This window comes from Clupea harengus, chromosome 8 (assembly GCF_900700415.2).
Source record: "Clupea harengus chromosome 8, Ch_v2.0.2, whole genome shotgun sequence".
Taxonomy (NCBI): domain Eukaryota; kingdom Metazoa; phylum Chordata; class Actinopteri; order Clupeiformes; family Clupeidae; genus Clupea; species Clupea harengus.
This window is the reverse complement of record NC_045159.1, coordinates 25,189,524-25,207,149: the sequence shown is the minus strand read 5'-3', so window position 1 is coordinate 25,207,149 and position 17,626 is coordinate 25,189,524. Positions and strand designations below refer to the sequence as shown.

General features: G+C 41.5%; 2 protein-coding genes across 3 annotated transcripts in view; both read left to right on the top strand.

Annotated features, from left to right (window-relative positions):
- Positions 1-23: 23 nt before the first annotated feature.
- On the top strand, positions 24-9,048 carry f11r.1 (F11 receptor, tandem duplicate 1). Its single transcript, XM_012834784.3, is given in 11 exon segments — positions 24-516; positions 3,279-3,338; positions 3,471-3,584; positions 3,688-3,828; positions 3,964-4,166; positions 4,288-4,390; positions 5,171-5,211; positions 5,213-5,279; positions 5,415-5,427; positions 5,590-5,644; positions 6,641-9,048. Coding segments are annotated over 11 exon segments (900 nt in total). The 5' UTR covers positions 24-449; the 3' UTR covers positions 6,677-9,048.
- A 118-nt stretch (positions 9,049-9,166) lies between these two features.
- Positions 9,167-17,626, top strand: part of ubash3ba (ubiquitin associated and SH3 domain containing Ba) — a 31,906-nt gene continuing 23,446 nt past the window's right edge. For both annotated transcript variants that reach the window (XM_012834800.3, XM_031572470.2), the window contains exon 1: positions 9,167-10,107. In XM_012834800.3, the coding sequence (XP_012690254.1) occupies positions 9,980-10,107 (128 nt within the window). In that variant the 5' untranslated portion in view covers positions 9,167-9,979. The remainder of the gene's footprint in view (positions 10,108-17,626) is intronic.

Below are 17,626 nucleotides of genomic sequence, written 5' to 3'. Positions count from 1 at the left end.
TAACGTAGAATACAGACAACACCATGCCCCTTCTAGGTCCCCTTAAAGCAGCAACAAGCTGTTGGCCCACCTTTTGGGGTGTTTTCTATGTGTTGAGTGACGGTATGCAACCGGTGTGCAGAGTACAATCTAGTTTACCATCAATTACCTGGCGTTTTGTTGACCCCATAGGCAAAATTGAAGGCAATTCATATCCCACGCCTTACGGGTCACGCCCGTTTAAAGTTTCCTCGAATGCCGCGTCACTGGTCACGCATATTTAAAATTTCCTCGAATGCTGCGTCACCAGTCCCGCCCATTATCGGGTTTCAGACCAAATGTACCTGAGTTCAGGTGTGACTGTTATGAGCAGACGGTCGAGTACTTGTCTTGTGAGTTTTATCTTTTTTTAAACGTTCAGTTTGCTTGGAAAGAAATAAACGTTAAATAAAGACAACACATAAACGCAGATGTCTGAGTATCTTCAGACCGAGATGATTATTTTAATTTTCCTCGGGTTCCTTCTACACAGGGCAGGTAAGATATCTCATTGTTACTTATGTATAGCCTGTTGCAAGTCGTAAGCATATCTTTTTATATTCAACTGGTGTTAAATAGAAAAACTACTACTACTGTAACATGGCAACTACTTTTGAAAGGGCTTTCTTCAGTTTACAAAGGTAGCGATTGCATTCGTGTTGGCTGCTCTTTCCATAGGTTACATTACGGATGACAAACCCTAGTGGTGCCATTTTTGCCAGACCTCTAACTTCATATTTCAGTTTTTTAGATAGAACTTGGTTTGGATACATTTGGTCTCGTTTATCTGTTCATATCGCCGACGTTTTGGTTTGATACATTTTAAACCAGGCGACGACAACCTGTAGGCTTCGCATGTCTTTGAAATGCATTTATGGAGACTAAATGTAGGCTAAATGTTGACTACCGATCTGAGCGACCACACGTTGACAAAACCTTATAGCTGTTTCTTTTTCTTCTTTACCCATTCTTTTGGGAGGTTGACTTCGGTTCTCCCCCACTGTTCAGTCAATATTTAACTTTGGGAACCTGTAAAATACGTAATTTCCCCTCCCCCGAAACTCGGGAGAGGCCTGTGTGTGTGTGTGTGTGACTCGGTGTGTGTACAACTTTAGTTAAACAGAGGAAAAGATGTTAAATTCCTTGTGCTATTTGTTGGGGACTTCCCACAGCGGCTGTCACATGCAAGTACTCAACCATATATCCTGTGCAGAAGAATACAACAACACACAACTGGCTGGAGAACACATTACTACATATTGTACCTGAAATTTGTAAAGGCACTCCCTAGTACAACATCCACTATCTGTAGCCCATAAGTGCTAAACGCAACAACATGATTGCCCAACCATATAACCTGAGCAGCATGATACAACAACATCAACAAAGCTGCCTTCGTAAGCATTTCACTGGGGTTTTCAACCTTCCTTCATAAGTCATTTGTTGAATTAGGCCCATGACACCTCCAAAAGGCTAAACAGTGGTGTCTCAGACCCACCCTCCTTCATACTCCTACTTGGTTAGAACACATGTCACTACCAGAGACAACAACTTATGTCCCTCAAGATTCACCTCGACAAGATGTCACATATCTCAGTTTTAGTTCACGACCCCATGCAGTCTGCATGCGCCTCAACGGCCACCACCGGGTCTCTTTTTCAACAGCCTCCGACAACTCCTTTAAAGCTCCGTTGAGTGAACGCCCTGGAAAACCAAAATTCAACAGAATTGTTGTGGTTGATGCAGCAGCAAAACTGGTCTGCACTGGTCTTGTTTGTGCTTGTGCACCTCGTTGCCTTGCTTCCGCTAACCGTTTCTGCATAGTTTAGCTTCTTCCATTGCCTCTTCAATCACATGTCCAAAGGGATTTGTGAACACAATAAAGTAAACAATGCGCTCACACTTGCAATACAACACCATGTCTGGATTTCATAGCAGTCACAGAATCTTGCTCTGAGGGCCAAACATCAGAAATCCACAACTTAAAATGTATTTGGAGTAGAGCTATAGGATTTTGCAAGGTCCCATGTGACCTAATAGAAGATTTTACATTCATTTCTTTTGAGAATTGACTGAGTTGGCATGGAATGGCCCCTCAGAGGAAGATGGCCCAGAACAGTTTTGTTGCCAGAGGTGGCGTGCCACCTGGGCAGCTCGACTCCAGTAAATGCTCTTCAGCTTGATATACTACTTCAATTTTTAGGATGTTGAGATGGTTCTGCTCCTAGGAATTGCACCAGCTTGTTCTTCTTTTTTGATTCATATGGTCTACAAAGAACAACCGTAATCACTGATTTCCAGGCCTTAGAACAATCTTGTTTCAGTAGTTTCACCTTCAGTTTTATTCCCCCTTTGTAATTGGTACCATCAATTGTATTGTTTTGTGTTGTTGTGTTATATGTTGTCCCTCGTGGCACCAACAGGAGCAGCACTCAAAATTTCGTTGTATGCAAATACCATGACAATAAAGGCTTTTCTATTTCTATTCTATTTCTATAACAGTTGTGGCAGGCAGAACTACAGGATAGTTAATTCTAACACCTCTTAACAAGACCCTATAGTTGTCCACTAAAGTTAATCTCACTGTACATACTATATAGTGGCACGGTGGCTCAGGTGCTTGCACTGCCGCCTCACAGCAAGAAGGTCATGGGTTCGATTCCCGCATGGGGCGCTGTTGGCTCTGGGGGGCAGATCCTCCCCAGACCTTCAGTGCTCAGGTGGGCTATCTCCCAGGCCTTTCTGTGTGGAGTTTGCATGTTCTCCCCGTGTTCACAAGGGGTTTCCTCCAATAAGAACCCCAACAGAAAAACATGCAAAAAAGAACAGTTCACTCTCCTGTCCGTCAGTGACCGAGGCGGACGGTTCACTTGGTCCCCGGGCGCTGAGAAGCTGCCCACTGCTCCTGGAGGGTCCTGGGGGAAGGACAGTCTGGGATGGGAGAAAAGCAGAGCGTAAAATTCACAGCGACCTCAGGCCTGCGTGTGCGTGTGTGTGTGTCCTGTGTCGCCTCCATAAAATCCACGTGTGTGTTGTGCAGTGTGTCGCTTGTGGCAATAAAAAAACTGACTGAAGTCAGCCTTGTTTGTTAGATACACACTTTAGTGAAAACTCACAACCCACACATTTGCTTGTGAGAGAACTATGTTGAGAGACTAAAAAGACCCTGTCGTGTATGTATGTAAGTTTGTTTGTTTACTCTGATACTCTTACAACAGCGTGGCCAATCTAAGACCTTGTGCTGTTCCTTTTCTTAACAGACTCACAGGGTTTCACAGCCACCACCAGCACTCCAATCCTCAAAGTGCCAGAGAACCAGGGTAAAGCCAGGAGACCTGTGCTCCTTTAAACAATCATCTCAGCACACTGACTCCTCGTGCCCTATACACATATCCAATTATAAATACAGCAGGATGTTGTGGGTAAATGTGCCCTGATTTACTTCCTTCCAGGTGCTGATCTGAAGTGTACTTATTCGGGTGACTTCGGCCCAAATCCCAGAATTGAGTGGAATTTTAAAAAATCTCTGGGGTCCTCATTTGTCTTTTTTGATGGCAAACCAACAGGTGGGCCAACATCCGTTTATACCTTATTTAGACTTTGTTTTTCTCATTTAGACTTTACTTTTCTGCTTTCAAATGAATAATATTTCAAGTATTCCTTCAACAGAGCCGTACGAAGGCAGAGTAACACAATATGCCGGAGGCCTGAGATTTAACAAAGTGACCAGGGATGATTCTGGAGAATATGTGTGTTCAGTGGCTGGAAATGGCCATTCTGATGATGTCCTAATCAAGCTGGTTGTGTTAGGTAATGTCCCTTTGGACCATTTCATTTATGCCAGCTTTGGTCATTGGTTTGCATCTGATACTATTATCCAGTGTCTTTTTTTCCGCATCGGCCGTTTAAATAATTAGAATGGGGTGTATTCTAATTCTCCCATAGTTGCTCCATCGGTACCACTCTGCCTTATCCCTACATCTGTAACAACTAGTAGTCAAGTGGTTCTCTCATGCTCCGACAAGGATGCCTCGCCAGCAGCCACTTACAGGTGGTACAAAAACAATGTTCCCCTTCCCGAAGACCCGAGCAAGTTCCAGGCCTTCAAGAACATGACTTACAAGATCGACTCCAGCGCAGGCATCTTGGTAAGCTTCTCGATACTTTAGTGAGATCCCATTGGAAAACGTTCATAAATGTGTATATACTGTATACTCTGTGTGAAAATGTTGACTATATTTTCTCCCTCTCTCTTGCTTCCTCTCTCAGGAGTTCCCTGTTGTCTCCCAGGCTGATAATGGAGATTACTTCTGCACGGCCAGTAATGAAGCTGGGCCCTCCCAGAGCTGCACAGCAGTTAGGATGATGGCATGTGAGTGTCTACTGGGCAGTACTGTGAGCAGTACTTTATCCGTTGTACATATACAGTAGGATATTGCGCTGTTCATGCATAGCACCCCTTCCATGCAATGTAAAACTAGCCTGAAATTAATTAGCTGATCTTGACCTGTTCTTGTGAGGTTTCAAGACGGGGGTGGGGGTGACTCATTTCCACCAAAACGTTTGGGTAAATAGTAGGTGTTTGTGAATCAATGTTCAATCTAGTACAGTGTTTTGGACTCTAATGAGTTTAGGAGAGAAGCAACATTGCTTGGAGTGTATCAGGAATACACTTGATTTGCATATTGTATATCTAAGCTACTTGCAAACAATATAAACACTGTTATTGACCGTTTTAAGACTTTTCAAGACAAAGATCACTCTTTGTGAGATCATTCATGTGTTTAAATGCTTGGTGAATACTAGGGATGGGCACGAGTACTCAAATAATCGATGCTAGCAGTGTTGAAATGGTAGCCAAAGATTCGTTGGTGATTTACTGCTAGATCAATCCCCCCCCTAACCCCCCCCCCCCCCAGGAATACAAGTACTCGAGTAGCCTACTGGCTCAGTTTCTCTGTCGAGTCTTCGAGCTGTCATGACCAAAATGCACATTCCGTGTGAAGACAAGATTAGGACCATGTTTCTGTGTCAGTAATGTCGAGGGAATGCCTACGGTGTGTCAAAAGATCTTTCAAGACCAATATACCAATACATATGAATACAGGAGTCACTGATGCCTTCTCTTTGCTCTGCCTGGTCTCTCTTTCAGATGATCTAAATGTTGGCGGAATTGTTGCTGGTGTTATCGTTCGCAATACTTTTAGTTGGTCTGCTGGTATTTGGGGTGTGGTTCGCTTATCGCAAAGGATATATACCAAGTATGTCTTTACAATTACAGCTTTGTACTTTTTTCAGTTGATAGTCAAAATACCAATGTGAAAATACATCCCCCCCTTCACCCATCCTAACATATTCTTCTCTTTTTTTTTACTTCCCCCCTTTGTCCTTGCTAGAAATGGCGGAAAGGTATGTATGGAATCTTTGTGTTATGAACCATACACATATAGTTCCTTCCTTTATTAATTCCAAAGAACTAAGGAGATCCAAGATAGAAGAATTCAATAACAAATTATCTTTTTAAACTGTTTATGTGGACAGAATGATCATGTTGATTGCATTCCTTTACAGCAAACCTAAGACTGTGGTGTACACTCAGCCAACATCAAACTATGATGATGAGGATGTAAGTTAATTAAGTTCTTCATTATAAGTCTTGTTCTTATATTTGTTGGTAATATTTTAAGCAAATATCTGTAAAAAAAATATTCTTGTATTTAAAGCAATAGCCAGGTATGTTTTTTTTTTAAGCTATTAGTGTTGGTAGCATCTTCAAATTAATTTTGATGGTATCTGGTCATGTGAACGACCGGTAAACAATGTAAAGAAGCTGTCGAAAATGTTTTTACCGTCATTTTCTACAGTTTCTTTACAGTTATTGAGGTAAACAGACCCAGGTCTGTCTGTGTAGTGATCCTTTCCATGTAGTCAGACTCTTATAATTACATTATGAGCCTGTCGGTGGCAAAAACAAAAAGTGGTTTATGGATACCTGCCCCATGGGATCACATCGTTTAGGCGGGTGCCGGATATAGCTTGCTAACTCAATACTGGACCGATTGTCCTTAGTAAAAGTTTGGACCCAAAACGATCTAGAAATAGGGCCCAGGTTGGAACACCCCCAACGTTTCGGAGCCCAGTTCATTACACATTTTCATTTTATATAGAGATATTGTATGTATCAACAGCATCTACCCATAAATTGTAACTAAAATGTGTTTTTTGAGCTGTAAACTAAATGATATGACAGAACTGTAATGAAACACATCAACGCTAGTGGCAATACTGGCATTAACACTGGCAATAATACTGACTGCATTTTATGGGTTGGAAATGGTTCAACACGCCATCTACTGTTTAAAATCATCCTGATAACCGAGACCGATGCTGGCGTAGAGTCAACCGTTTGGGAATGATCTACGTCATGAAATGGGAGTTTACGCCCACCATTTCCCCACACACTGCCTCTTGCCTGCTTTTTAGCATTTTTCAAAATGATCAAGTGGGTGGGGGTGAAGTTGCACTTTAACAGACGGGACTTTAAATGTATAAACTTGGAACTTGTTTTTTTTTTCCTTTGAAGGATTACTAGACACCATGTTGTTCTCTCTCTTTCTTTCAGGGGGAGTTCAAACAGAAATCATCCTTTGTGGTGTAACCACATCTGGCACTGATGATGGCCATGTTCTGAACTGTGTTTCAGAGGTAGTGTGCAGAGAACATTGGACAAAACAGCTAAAAGAGTTTGTTAAACTACTTCTAGAAGGTATTGATTGTAATTTTGTTTTATTTTTAATTTTTCATCCAATTGTGTGAAATCTTTTTATATAGTGTATTATGTCCACTGACATTTCCTTGGCTACGATGGCTTTTAAACAACGTTACATAGATACAGAATACATGTACATAGGCATTTCAGATAGGCTCGTGTGAACACTGTCAAACTCACACATAAAATTCCTAGCTTTTTCTTCACGAACATTACAAAGGAAAATAATTCCTACTTTGCAGTGGCTTCTAGCAGGAAGTTCCTGTGACTGCTCAGGCTCAGGAACTCCCAACTGGTATATTTGGATATAGGATGCGCTTCACATAGTTATCTTGTACATGTGTGTACGACATGCGACTGCATCTGTAAAAATAAAACGAAACGTACCTGATTTTAAAATATCACCACCATCCCCTTCGAAGTAGTGACCTTGTGCAGTGATACACTGCTCCCATCACTCCTGCCACGCTGGAAACGCTCTCTGGAAGTCCTGTTTCTTGGCGTATCTGCGATGGACGCACGCTGGATCTCTTCCACTGTGTCAAAATGGTGACTCTTCAGCTTGAATTTCATCCTGGGGAGGAGGAAGAAGTAGCTGAACTTTTTGATCACACTTCGTGTATTGGAATATTCCTATGCCCTGCATTGTGTTATTAGAGCATATTAACCATGAATGACGAGAGAATCAGTGGATAAGTAGTGGCGTGTGCTTGCTACCCTGAGTCTTTTGGAGTGTGATTGGGTGAGTTTCTGCAGTAGGAGGTTGTTAATGGAGATGGCCTTTGAGCAGGCCCCTGACATGTATGAATGGCTGTTAACTGTTTGGTTTCACTGGGCTTTCACATAGCCCTTATATGTGAGGCATAATCTGCCTTTCATGACTGTGTTTAGAGTGGAATTATATCTGTGCTGCTGGTCTAGTCTAATGCTTTCTGCTGTATAGCTATGTCATGGTACCATAGGTGACAGAGGATGTTCATTGGATTCAGACACCCTGTTGGCAGCTTGATGTCCCTCTTCCACAGTATCCAGGGTTCAAAGGCGTGCAGCACGCAGAAACAGATGATGCAGATGATTTCTTCTTTTCTAACCACTGCATTGTTTCAGTCTTTGCGGTCAGAGGAAATGACTGATTCTTTCTCCATCTGTGGGTTGAACAGTGTGAACATTGCTCATCAGCAGGTGCTAACTAAGGAAGAGGTTTGGTCTGGTTTAGGCTCACAATGAGGGCCAACATCTTTTTTTTTTCCCCTTCTCTGAACAAAAGATAATGTCAGTGAGATCAGGTACATATTTATATGGACCTGAGAGAACACTTTCTCTGCCCTTGTGGGTTTCCAATTGGCCTTTTATTCCCTTGCATCTTGTGGGGGCTTGACCCTGACAGGCTCCGTCAACAACACAAGAGCAGCACTGTCCCCGCAAATGGCCGCTTGGTGTGTTTTTTTTTAAATTAATTTTTTTTATCCATCAACGATGAAATTGCCATCCCCACTGAGCTTGTCTCATGCATGTTCAAGGATGTACTTATCAGTGTCCACTGCACATATTGTTTGCTGCCATTAGACTAGGACATCTCCTCCTGAGTGTCTTTGTTCACCTACAGCTGCCCCACACCTTAGGCATCCTCAGGCTGGGGGGACAGACTTTGTTGACTTTGGATACATCATGACATTTAGTTGGTAATCAGTTCCTGTTACACAGGGTTTTTCCTTCACTTCAGCTTTTGATGTTCATGTCTTTTAGAGTGGGATGAGAAAACAAACTGATTAACATTGATCAGGCACATTGGGGATGAATATTAAAGGACAAAGAATACCTGAATAAGTGACCAAAGGTTTTAAACGGTAACAGTCCCAGGGAGAGTGTTTTCTGTAAACTCCCTCAGTAAAATATGAAGACCCCCAAACCTTTCTGTTTTGTTTACGTATGGAATTTCATAGTGTGCTCTAGAGTGATTTTAATATTACTGGTTTGTGATTTAAAAAATGTCTTAGTGCATTCTTTAAGAGTGTGATTAGTGATACAAACCAAATGAGTGCATTCCTGTCCACTATCCCAGGCAAAGCCTGTATGGCAGTACAGTTCAAATATTTAGCAATTTGTTTTGTTTCTTTGTAAGCCTTAGAAAATCAAGTTAAAAAATGCTGAGTGGAAACGTGTATTCTTGGAAGTGAAGTGGAGGGAATTCCACAATTTGATTTTAATTTGTCCTTGTCTTTCTCATACGTGTTTTGTTAAATAAAAGTCTGGTTTATCTAGTCTTTGTAATGACTGTGTTTTTGTTCACCTGTTCACCACAGGGTGGCAGCGTAACATCACCTTCAGTGTGTCTTATGCGCTTCCTGTGTGTTGGGCTTTTTTTGTTTTGGGCTACCTCATATTTTTCCCCCCAAAATTTTGACTGCGTAGGTTGCAGGCAGGGTAGCTTAATTTTAGTCAGTGGTACATCGTGGAACTTTGAAAAGCTTGATTTGGTTTGGTTTACTGAACCATACAACGTCCCCCTTTGTTACTTTACGAGAGGATTTACGGTCGTGTTTTTGTTGTATTCAGTCCGCTTCACGTCGCTCAGCACATACTGTAGGATTTTGTGAACGCTAATGCAGTGACTAGGCTCGATTCTTGGACATCAATTGCATTTGTGAGTCCGAGTGGCTCCTTTAAAAGGGGTGGGCGTCGCTTTATTCATGCAGCTCACTGACAGGCTAATTCCACACTCACTCAAGATCCATTCATAAATAAGTCATTACGAAAAGGAAGTGAAGCCACCGGAGATTATTAATTTCAGCCAAGATATGTGTGTTGCAACCCTCCCTCTTTTGATTCTAAGGGGTATATACTGCAAAATAATTTCCACCGCTGTCAGCAAGATATATTTCAGCGATACAGAGAAAGCGCAAAAGTCACTTCCGATTGGTGACCCTCTTCTAACGGCGATGAGTTTATGCGCGTTCTACCAGGAAGCTAAACGCATACTCTGTTGAGAACATTCTGCCACAGCTGACACGCACTCCCCATCCTCCATCTGAAAGGGATGTTGTAAGATAGTTGCAATTAGTGTTTTCATTTTGATCATTTTTACCAATTTACTCCTTATTTTTCAATGTCTGCCGCATCTATCTCCGCCTGTCTCGCCTAAAGTAAGTAGATCCGCGGTGTAGGCTAGATCACCAAATGGAACGGTGAACTATGGCAGCTAAAGACGATCTTTATGCCAAAGTCACCCCTCGAAGACAGCGTCAGACCAGACCAAGCACTGTCAAACATGGGTCCAGTCTGGACGTGCTGCTATCCATGGGCTTCCCCAAAACCAGGGCGTAAGTATGACCCAACTACTTCATTATTCGCCGTGCCATGGTGTGTTCGGTGTTTGCGCATCTTCCATCATGGCCAGAAGGCTTCCAGTCCTGGCCACAGTTTCTGATGTAAACGACTGTTTCAACTTTGCTACTTGCAAGTAAACATAACAGAAAAACAAGACCATATTTAGAGTCCCCGTTTTTAATATGACTTCCGTTACAAGTTATGACCACCGCATAGATAATGTTAAGCTACAGCAATTTTGAATGCTGCCATCGATTTCTGTTTGTATAAACCTTTATCATAGTCACAGTCTTCACAGTCTTTGAATATGCATGAACGCCAAAATGCACATATAGAATCGTGCCAGGAAACCTTCAGCGTTTGGCCTCAGTCATAGCCCACGGTGTACGGCTACATCTGTCTAACGTCAGTGCGAATGACAGCGTTTCCAGCGCAGCCGGCGGGTCCTCAGGGCAGTGTGCATGTGTGACCCCCTCCCCCCGCTAAGCGTTGGTATAGGGCACCACTGCGAGGTCAACCCCTGCCAGACCTAATAGTGGTGCTGTATCAACTCATCCGCAGATGTCGAAGCGACGAGTTCAGCTCCTCATATCAAGCACTACATAGGTTACTTTGCTTTACTGAATTATAGGCTGCAGCTCTACAATTAACCATTTGAAGCTTTATTTGGAAAGACGTTGTTCTGAAACCTGAGCTTTCACATTGAAGGAACTTCTTTTGTTTATATGTGTGAACTTAAATTAGTCAAATGCTCATGAAATCCTAAAGGATTTTTGCAGAATGAAACAGCATCTTTTTCTCCTCCGGGTCATTTTAATCTCGAAGTTGTCATAATCTGGGAAATCCTCTACATCTCTGGCGTTATTAAGTCTTGACCAAATGTCATCGTTCAGATTATATGTCTTTGAAGGGAAGCCGGCTGCCAAGGATTTTTCTACATTTCACATTCTTGCAACAAACTTCTGATTTAAAATATGTGTTGAGAGTGCTGACTCTGACACACTTGAATGTGTGTGTGTGTGTGTGTGTGTGTGTACATGCAGATGTTTGACTGTGTGTTACAGATGACTGTTGTATTGTATTGCATTTGTATGTCTGTTTCCTTGTGTAGACCACCATATGAAGAAATCAGTTTGTTGGCACACTTCTGCTTTAAAGCACAAAATGCATATGACAGCCTTACAAGGGACAGGCTCCTTTTGGGCTGACGGGCCAAACTACTGTATGGCGTAAGGTCAGGGCTTGGCAGTGCTCCTGTCCTCTCAAAAGCTTAAGATTCTCATAGTTCGTCTTGCGTGTTATATTAGACAAAATATGACTGCATGCCATGTGATTTGCAGACCTCTCCAACCGGATGGCCATGGTGCAGCTGGTTTTGTCATCTGACTTAGGAGAGAGAGGGGGGGGGGGGGAGAAGAGATAGGGAAACAGTGTTGTCTTCTCAAAAGAGGGATTAGATGCAACTAGCTACTCATTTGCAGGAAGGAGTATCTGCTGTCTCTCTGGACAGTCTTACAAAATGACTTGGGTTGTTCCCTGTGACGTGAGTCAAGTTTTTACAGTAGGTTAGCAAATTAAAAGGCATGACTGAATAAACGTTTGAATATCTGTACATGAAAAAATGGAAACACGTAGTTGGTTTGGTGGGGTTAATGATGATGATGATGATGATAATAATAATAATAATAATAATAATAATAATAATACAATTTGAATAATAGTAATACATTAGAGCCTTTCAAGACACCCAAGGTTGCTTACTGTAAGTCAGTAGTGAGTTACAGCATGCAGATGGCATGTGTACAATGTGACACAGTAGCAGTAGCGCCACGAGATAAAATCCTTCTGAACGCGGAGAGACCTTGGCAGGACAACACCCGAAGTTTACTTTATTATCATGATGGTCCAAATATCTTTCCTCCAGAAGTAAGGCAGTTTGTTGATGGGTGTGACACAAACCACCTAATTTTAAATGTAAAAAAAACTTTACCCCCAAAAAGTTGATCACAGTCTGGTGGTTATACATAACCAGCCAATTACTCGAGTTCCTACAAGTATCTTGTTGTCAACATTGATAGTCCTGTTGATCGGTAGGTTCTCAGCTCCTCCAGAGAATGTATTCTTTACCTAGGTTATGTCTGTATGGAGGTGAACAAAAAATGATGCTTCTGTTTTTATCAGGCTGTTTTAGAGAGTGTAATCCGGTATCGAATAACTGCATGGTCTTGTGTCATTCAAATTAAGTTAATGCATTTGGTGAAAATGGTCGGTCAGAAAGATCATTATAATCTTCAGTCGTCCAGTGCGTTCTTAAACAGGTGGGGAGAATCCTCTGTGACCCATCCTATGTTCTGTACTCTCAGTGTGAGCTGTTCCAGTCAGGCAGACAATACAGAGTTCAGCGGTGCACACTGAATTGGTTTAAGAAGAACTCCTTTGTGCCTGTGTCAGTCAGTAGCCTAAAATAAACAGAGGTTGCAGAAGCTGTACTACGGGACGAAATCACACTGATGGATGCCTCAGGTTGAGATTGTGTGTGTGTGTGTGTGTGTGTGTGCGTGTGCGTGTGTGCGTGCGTGTGTGCGTGCGTGTGTACTTTGCAATGTCTCTGTCTGCTAGTGTTGTGTGGCCCATATGGGTTGAGTCCAAGTCAAATTTTCCCATGGGCACAGTCAAGTATCTATCTAATGCCTCAATCAGGCACATGAGATGTCGAAGTTGTCCTTGTTTCTGCAGCAGATGTACATGACTCCGGTGGATTTGCCACCGAGGCGTCCTCTGATGGCACTGACATCTGACATGTCGCTGCGCTGCGCTGCGCGGAGCAGAGGCAGAGGCAGAGTTCTCACTTTGGAAACACTGAGCTTCCTCTGTCTCCGACGCCCAGGGACTCTTTCCAGTCTCGCCCTGATGATGATGCAACCCCAGGCGAGGAGTTGCACAAGTTTTCCACTTGAAGAACAGAGAGGAGAGGAGAGGGAGCAAGGAGGAGGTTTGGCCAGGTCGACTCATCGTGGCCCTGAAGTGGAAATGTTTGTCGAGTTCACCATGGGTCTCTCTGCACAAGGGCTCTCCCAAACAAGCACGCTTAGTTTCAGGATTTCTGTGCAGATCTTCAAAACAAGTATTCTTCTTGAGGCAAAATTATAGAATTCAGTTAATTCCATTGATTTCATATATATATGAAATCAATGGAATTAACTGAATTCTATAATTTTATATATATATATGAAATCAATGGAATTAACTGAATTCTATAATTTTGCCTCAAGAAGAATACTCCAAATGTCATGTCCAAATGTCAATTCTGACACTAACATGATCAAATTCACTGAATATCAGCCATATACATATATATATGTGTGTATATACGTATGGCTGATATTCAGTGAATTTGATCATGTTAGTGTCAGAATTGGAAAAGAAGCCAGAACTGCTAGAGAGAAGGCTGCAAAAATGACAAAAAGTTGAATATGTACATTTTTGAAAAGATTACATAAATGACTACAAAATAATAATAATAAAAAAAACAGGAACATTGAAGGATAGATTAAAGAAGTGCACATTGCCAGCAGGTAAGGATATTTGAAAAAAAAAAAACTAATAAAATATGGATGGTAAAAACAAGTTAATAAAACAACAGACAAAAAAGCCATTCATTACCATTAAGAATGTTTATGGTCTGTAGTGAAAAAAAAACATGACTAAGGACATGACAAAAACGTTAACACAGACGGCGTTGTGTGACAGCAGCTGTCTTTACAGACGGTCACAGACCACATGTGCCATCACTTGGTATTGCTCTTCGTTATTTTTGTAAAGTTGAAGTTTAGCAACATGACTTGTGGTCAACTTGGTGTGTCAATCTGCCGAATGTAGATATTTTGGAGAATAAAAGTGTTAGCTGTCATCTCAGCTAAATGTCGTAAATCTACCACAGCCCTCACCTCAAGTTTTGGCCTATGTGTTGCAGAGGGAGACTGCCAAGAGTAAAGGAGCAGGTTATTGTTGCCGTCATTAGATTTGTAACTTTAGTGGGCCCTTGTCAAGCCTGCACAGACTCAGCTGTTCAATGAAGGAAGGGAACGACTTCTCTGAGTCTGGGCACTCCGCCTCTCTCGTATAATAGCAGTAAATGGCTATCATTGTCTATTTTTCAGCCAAATGAACACTGTTTGTGGGACAGTAAGCGAAACTATTAAACTGTTGCCACAAGACTAGACTACCACGATTTGGCCGCAGCTAAAGTTGGACATCACACTGAAAAGAAACTATTTTTTATAGGCAAGCGTGTTTGTCAAAATGGTGTGTTTGTGATTGCCAGTGTTGTTGTATCTTTGACAGCTATGTTGGTCATAAAAAAACAGGTTACTTTTGTTGTACTGTGTAACTTCTAATTAGGGATGGGTATCGTTTGTTTTTTATCCGATACCGGTACATAACCGATACTTTTAAAACGATACCGGTGCCTAAACGGTGCCGGAACCGATACTTTTATAAAAAAAAAAAAATTTAAGACGACATTTAAGAAAGGCTTTATTGCCAAATATATGAACTGTTTAAAGTAGATTATATATAAATAAATACAAAACACTTTTTAACTTAAAACTTAAATAATATATGAACTGTTAACAAAAGTTTAGACTATACTTAAATAAATACAAATAAATACAAAACACACACACACACTCTGTACACACACTACAGCTTCAATACTTCAGCAATTCTTTTGTTCAATACATTTTTTTTCTTCAAATTGAACAATATATTAACTGTTTAAAGTATATTATAAATATAAATACATACAAAACACTTGGCTTAAAACTACAGCTTCAAACTTTTTAACTTCAAACTATGAACATTATATTAACTGTAAACCACAGTTTATAATATACTTAAATAAATAAATATAAATAAATACAAAAAACAGCTTCAAACTTCTTTTGCAAAAATATGAGCATATTTGCCTTTGGAGTCAAAAATGTATTATTTTGTTTGCATTTATTTCATGAAATTTCACCATTTTATGATTTGTTTATACCTATCTTTTCTATCTTGTTTATAGTTCATCTTGTTACTTGAACACACTGAGTACGAGAAAATGTGTACTGCCCCTTTAAGAGACTACCGTAGGCTAACGGTGGAAACCCATGACACCGTTACGAGCGACGCGATATTCTAATCCCACTCAAAGTAATGGAAGCGTATCGCGTTGCTGTCATGGGTTTGCACCGTAAGTGTATCTGTCATCATATTTTTCAGTCTTCGGTTGCTGATCTGCCGTTGACTCTTGCCTTCTCTCCCCTCTTTTCACGCAATTGTTTTGTTGCATTTGCTGCACGTCGCGATGTTTGAATATTTTTGTGCGAAATACAGCCACACTTTTGACCGTTTACCTTTCGGTATTTTCTCTGTTAAAAGGTTGATGGCTAGTTCTGTTTGTGCTTGCTCTGTGAAATGCTGCCTGCTCTTCACCGTCATAAGACTGTTGCTATGAAAACACCAATGAGCGTGAGCGACACAGGACAAAGTTTACATTGGGAGCTGGGGCAGTTTTACATGTGCCCCGCGGAATCTGCCTAGCAACCGTTTTCAATTGGCTCAAGCACCGAAATGAAGCACCGAAATCTGAGTTGCATTTCGGTCCGGGTAGGTACCGGTTGTATTGGAACCGGTTCCATATTGGTACCGGTTCTCGGTACCCAACCCTACTTCTAATACAGTCCAGATCCTTACAAGGTATTAACAGTCTTGTCTATAGAAAGTTGGTGATGAATGCAATAATTGGCCGGAACATCCTGACTGTAATACACAACACACTCATCGTCTCAGACAGCGAGTGATGGTGAGGATGGAAGCTCAACAGACCATCCATGTCAAAGCAACTTTCACACGTTACTGCTTTCTCACATTCTGCAGTATATAGGTTGGTGTTGATCATCCTTTTGTGATCACTATTCCTGCACATGACAAACATGGGCGCGAATATTTGTTCCTCTATGTTTGTCTCTTTCACACGGAGCATAAGCACATGCGACCGCTTACCATATATCTTGAGAACAGCGTGAACTCATTCCAAAGCTATGATTCCATCCCAAACCACATGAAATATTTGGTTGGTGTGGGATAAAGCCTAGTGCTAACATAAGTATGTATCTGTGTCTGTACGGGCTGTGTGTGTGTGTGTGTGTGTGTGTGTGTGTGTGTGTGTGTGTGTGTGTGTGTGTGTGTGTGTGTGTGTGTGTGTGTGTGTGTGTGTGTGTGTGTGTGTTTGTGCGGACGAGCCACCTGCCAGGATCCCCTGCCTCTTTGAAGTATGTGGTTGTGCCCTAGCGCCTCTCCCTGTGGTTTGACCTGCCTGGCTGTGGTGGAGAAGAAGGGCCTCAGAGAGTAATGAGGTGACCTTTTAATTACACTCTCCAGGTCCATCTGCTCCACACGAGGCACCTGGTCACACAACCACGGCTTTGTGACATCTCTATGATGGTGGTGGGGTTGATGATGATGATGGCCTGCTATTGGTCTGGGAGCTGAGTGGTGTTGGTATTGGGCGTGCTGTGGGGAAGAGAGGAGGGGTGTAGTGAGGGACAGAGTTCCTATGTGTCTGCAAATGGGTGATGTGGGGGATGTAGTTTTTGAGGCGTGGGAAAACTGAACATAAGGGGACATCATCTCAACGTTTAAAATCATCATCATCATCGGTGGAGATTTTACCGCACCCTTTCAGAACATTTTGACACGTTGTCACGCAAGGTCTGAGCTTCATGACGGATCATTATGACGGATCATTTTGATGATTTGGATTCAAATCCAATGCATTTTAGAGATTACACATCTTTACTAATGAAAATTCTAAACCTTGACAGCAGGCATAACAGCAATGCAATAAAGTAACTTATCGTTCTGATGCTTCACCAGCAATACTCTTAATTTTGATGTCCATTGTGATAAAAGTAAGCTCTGCATCCTGGTATATATGTTACCATCTGTCAACATTTTTAACGGTCTTATCTACTTGCATTACTTAGAAATCGTTTTTGTTAGAAGAGGGGCCATTCCTAAGGTGAACTGATGTTTTTCGTGGCTCTCAAGGCTGCAACATCATCAAAATATCGTCTCAACAGTAAACATCATACCCACTTTATAGATATCTGCATATATCCTGTGCTTATTTAGTTTGTAGAGTATTCATGTATTTATCCAATATGTGTACGGCATAGTGACAAACTGGCATGTTAAGTTTGATCCTAGCAAAGGCCTATTTTTTTGCTGTTATGTAACACAATTCCGTTTGCGGTTATTAATGTTCTGTAACAGCCCGCCAAATGAATTTACACATACCTTTTTATTCAATACATGTTCCTTGTAATTCATTTCAAATGTTGTCTATAATGATAACTTAATTAAAGTCTTTCAGACACTTATATTTTGAAGGAACATGTTTCTTTTTATGTAGTACGTCACCTTAACTAGGCTTATGTGGTTTTTATTTGTTTTTCTGTACATTGTTTG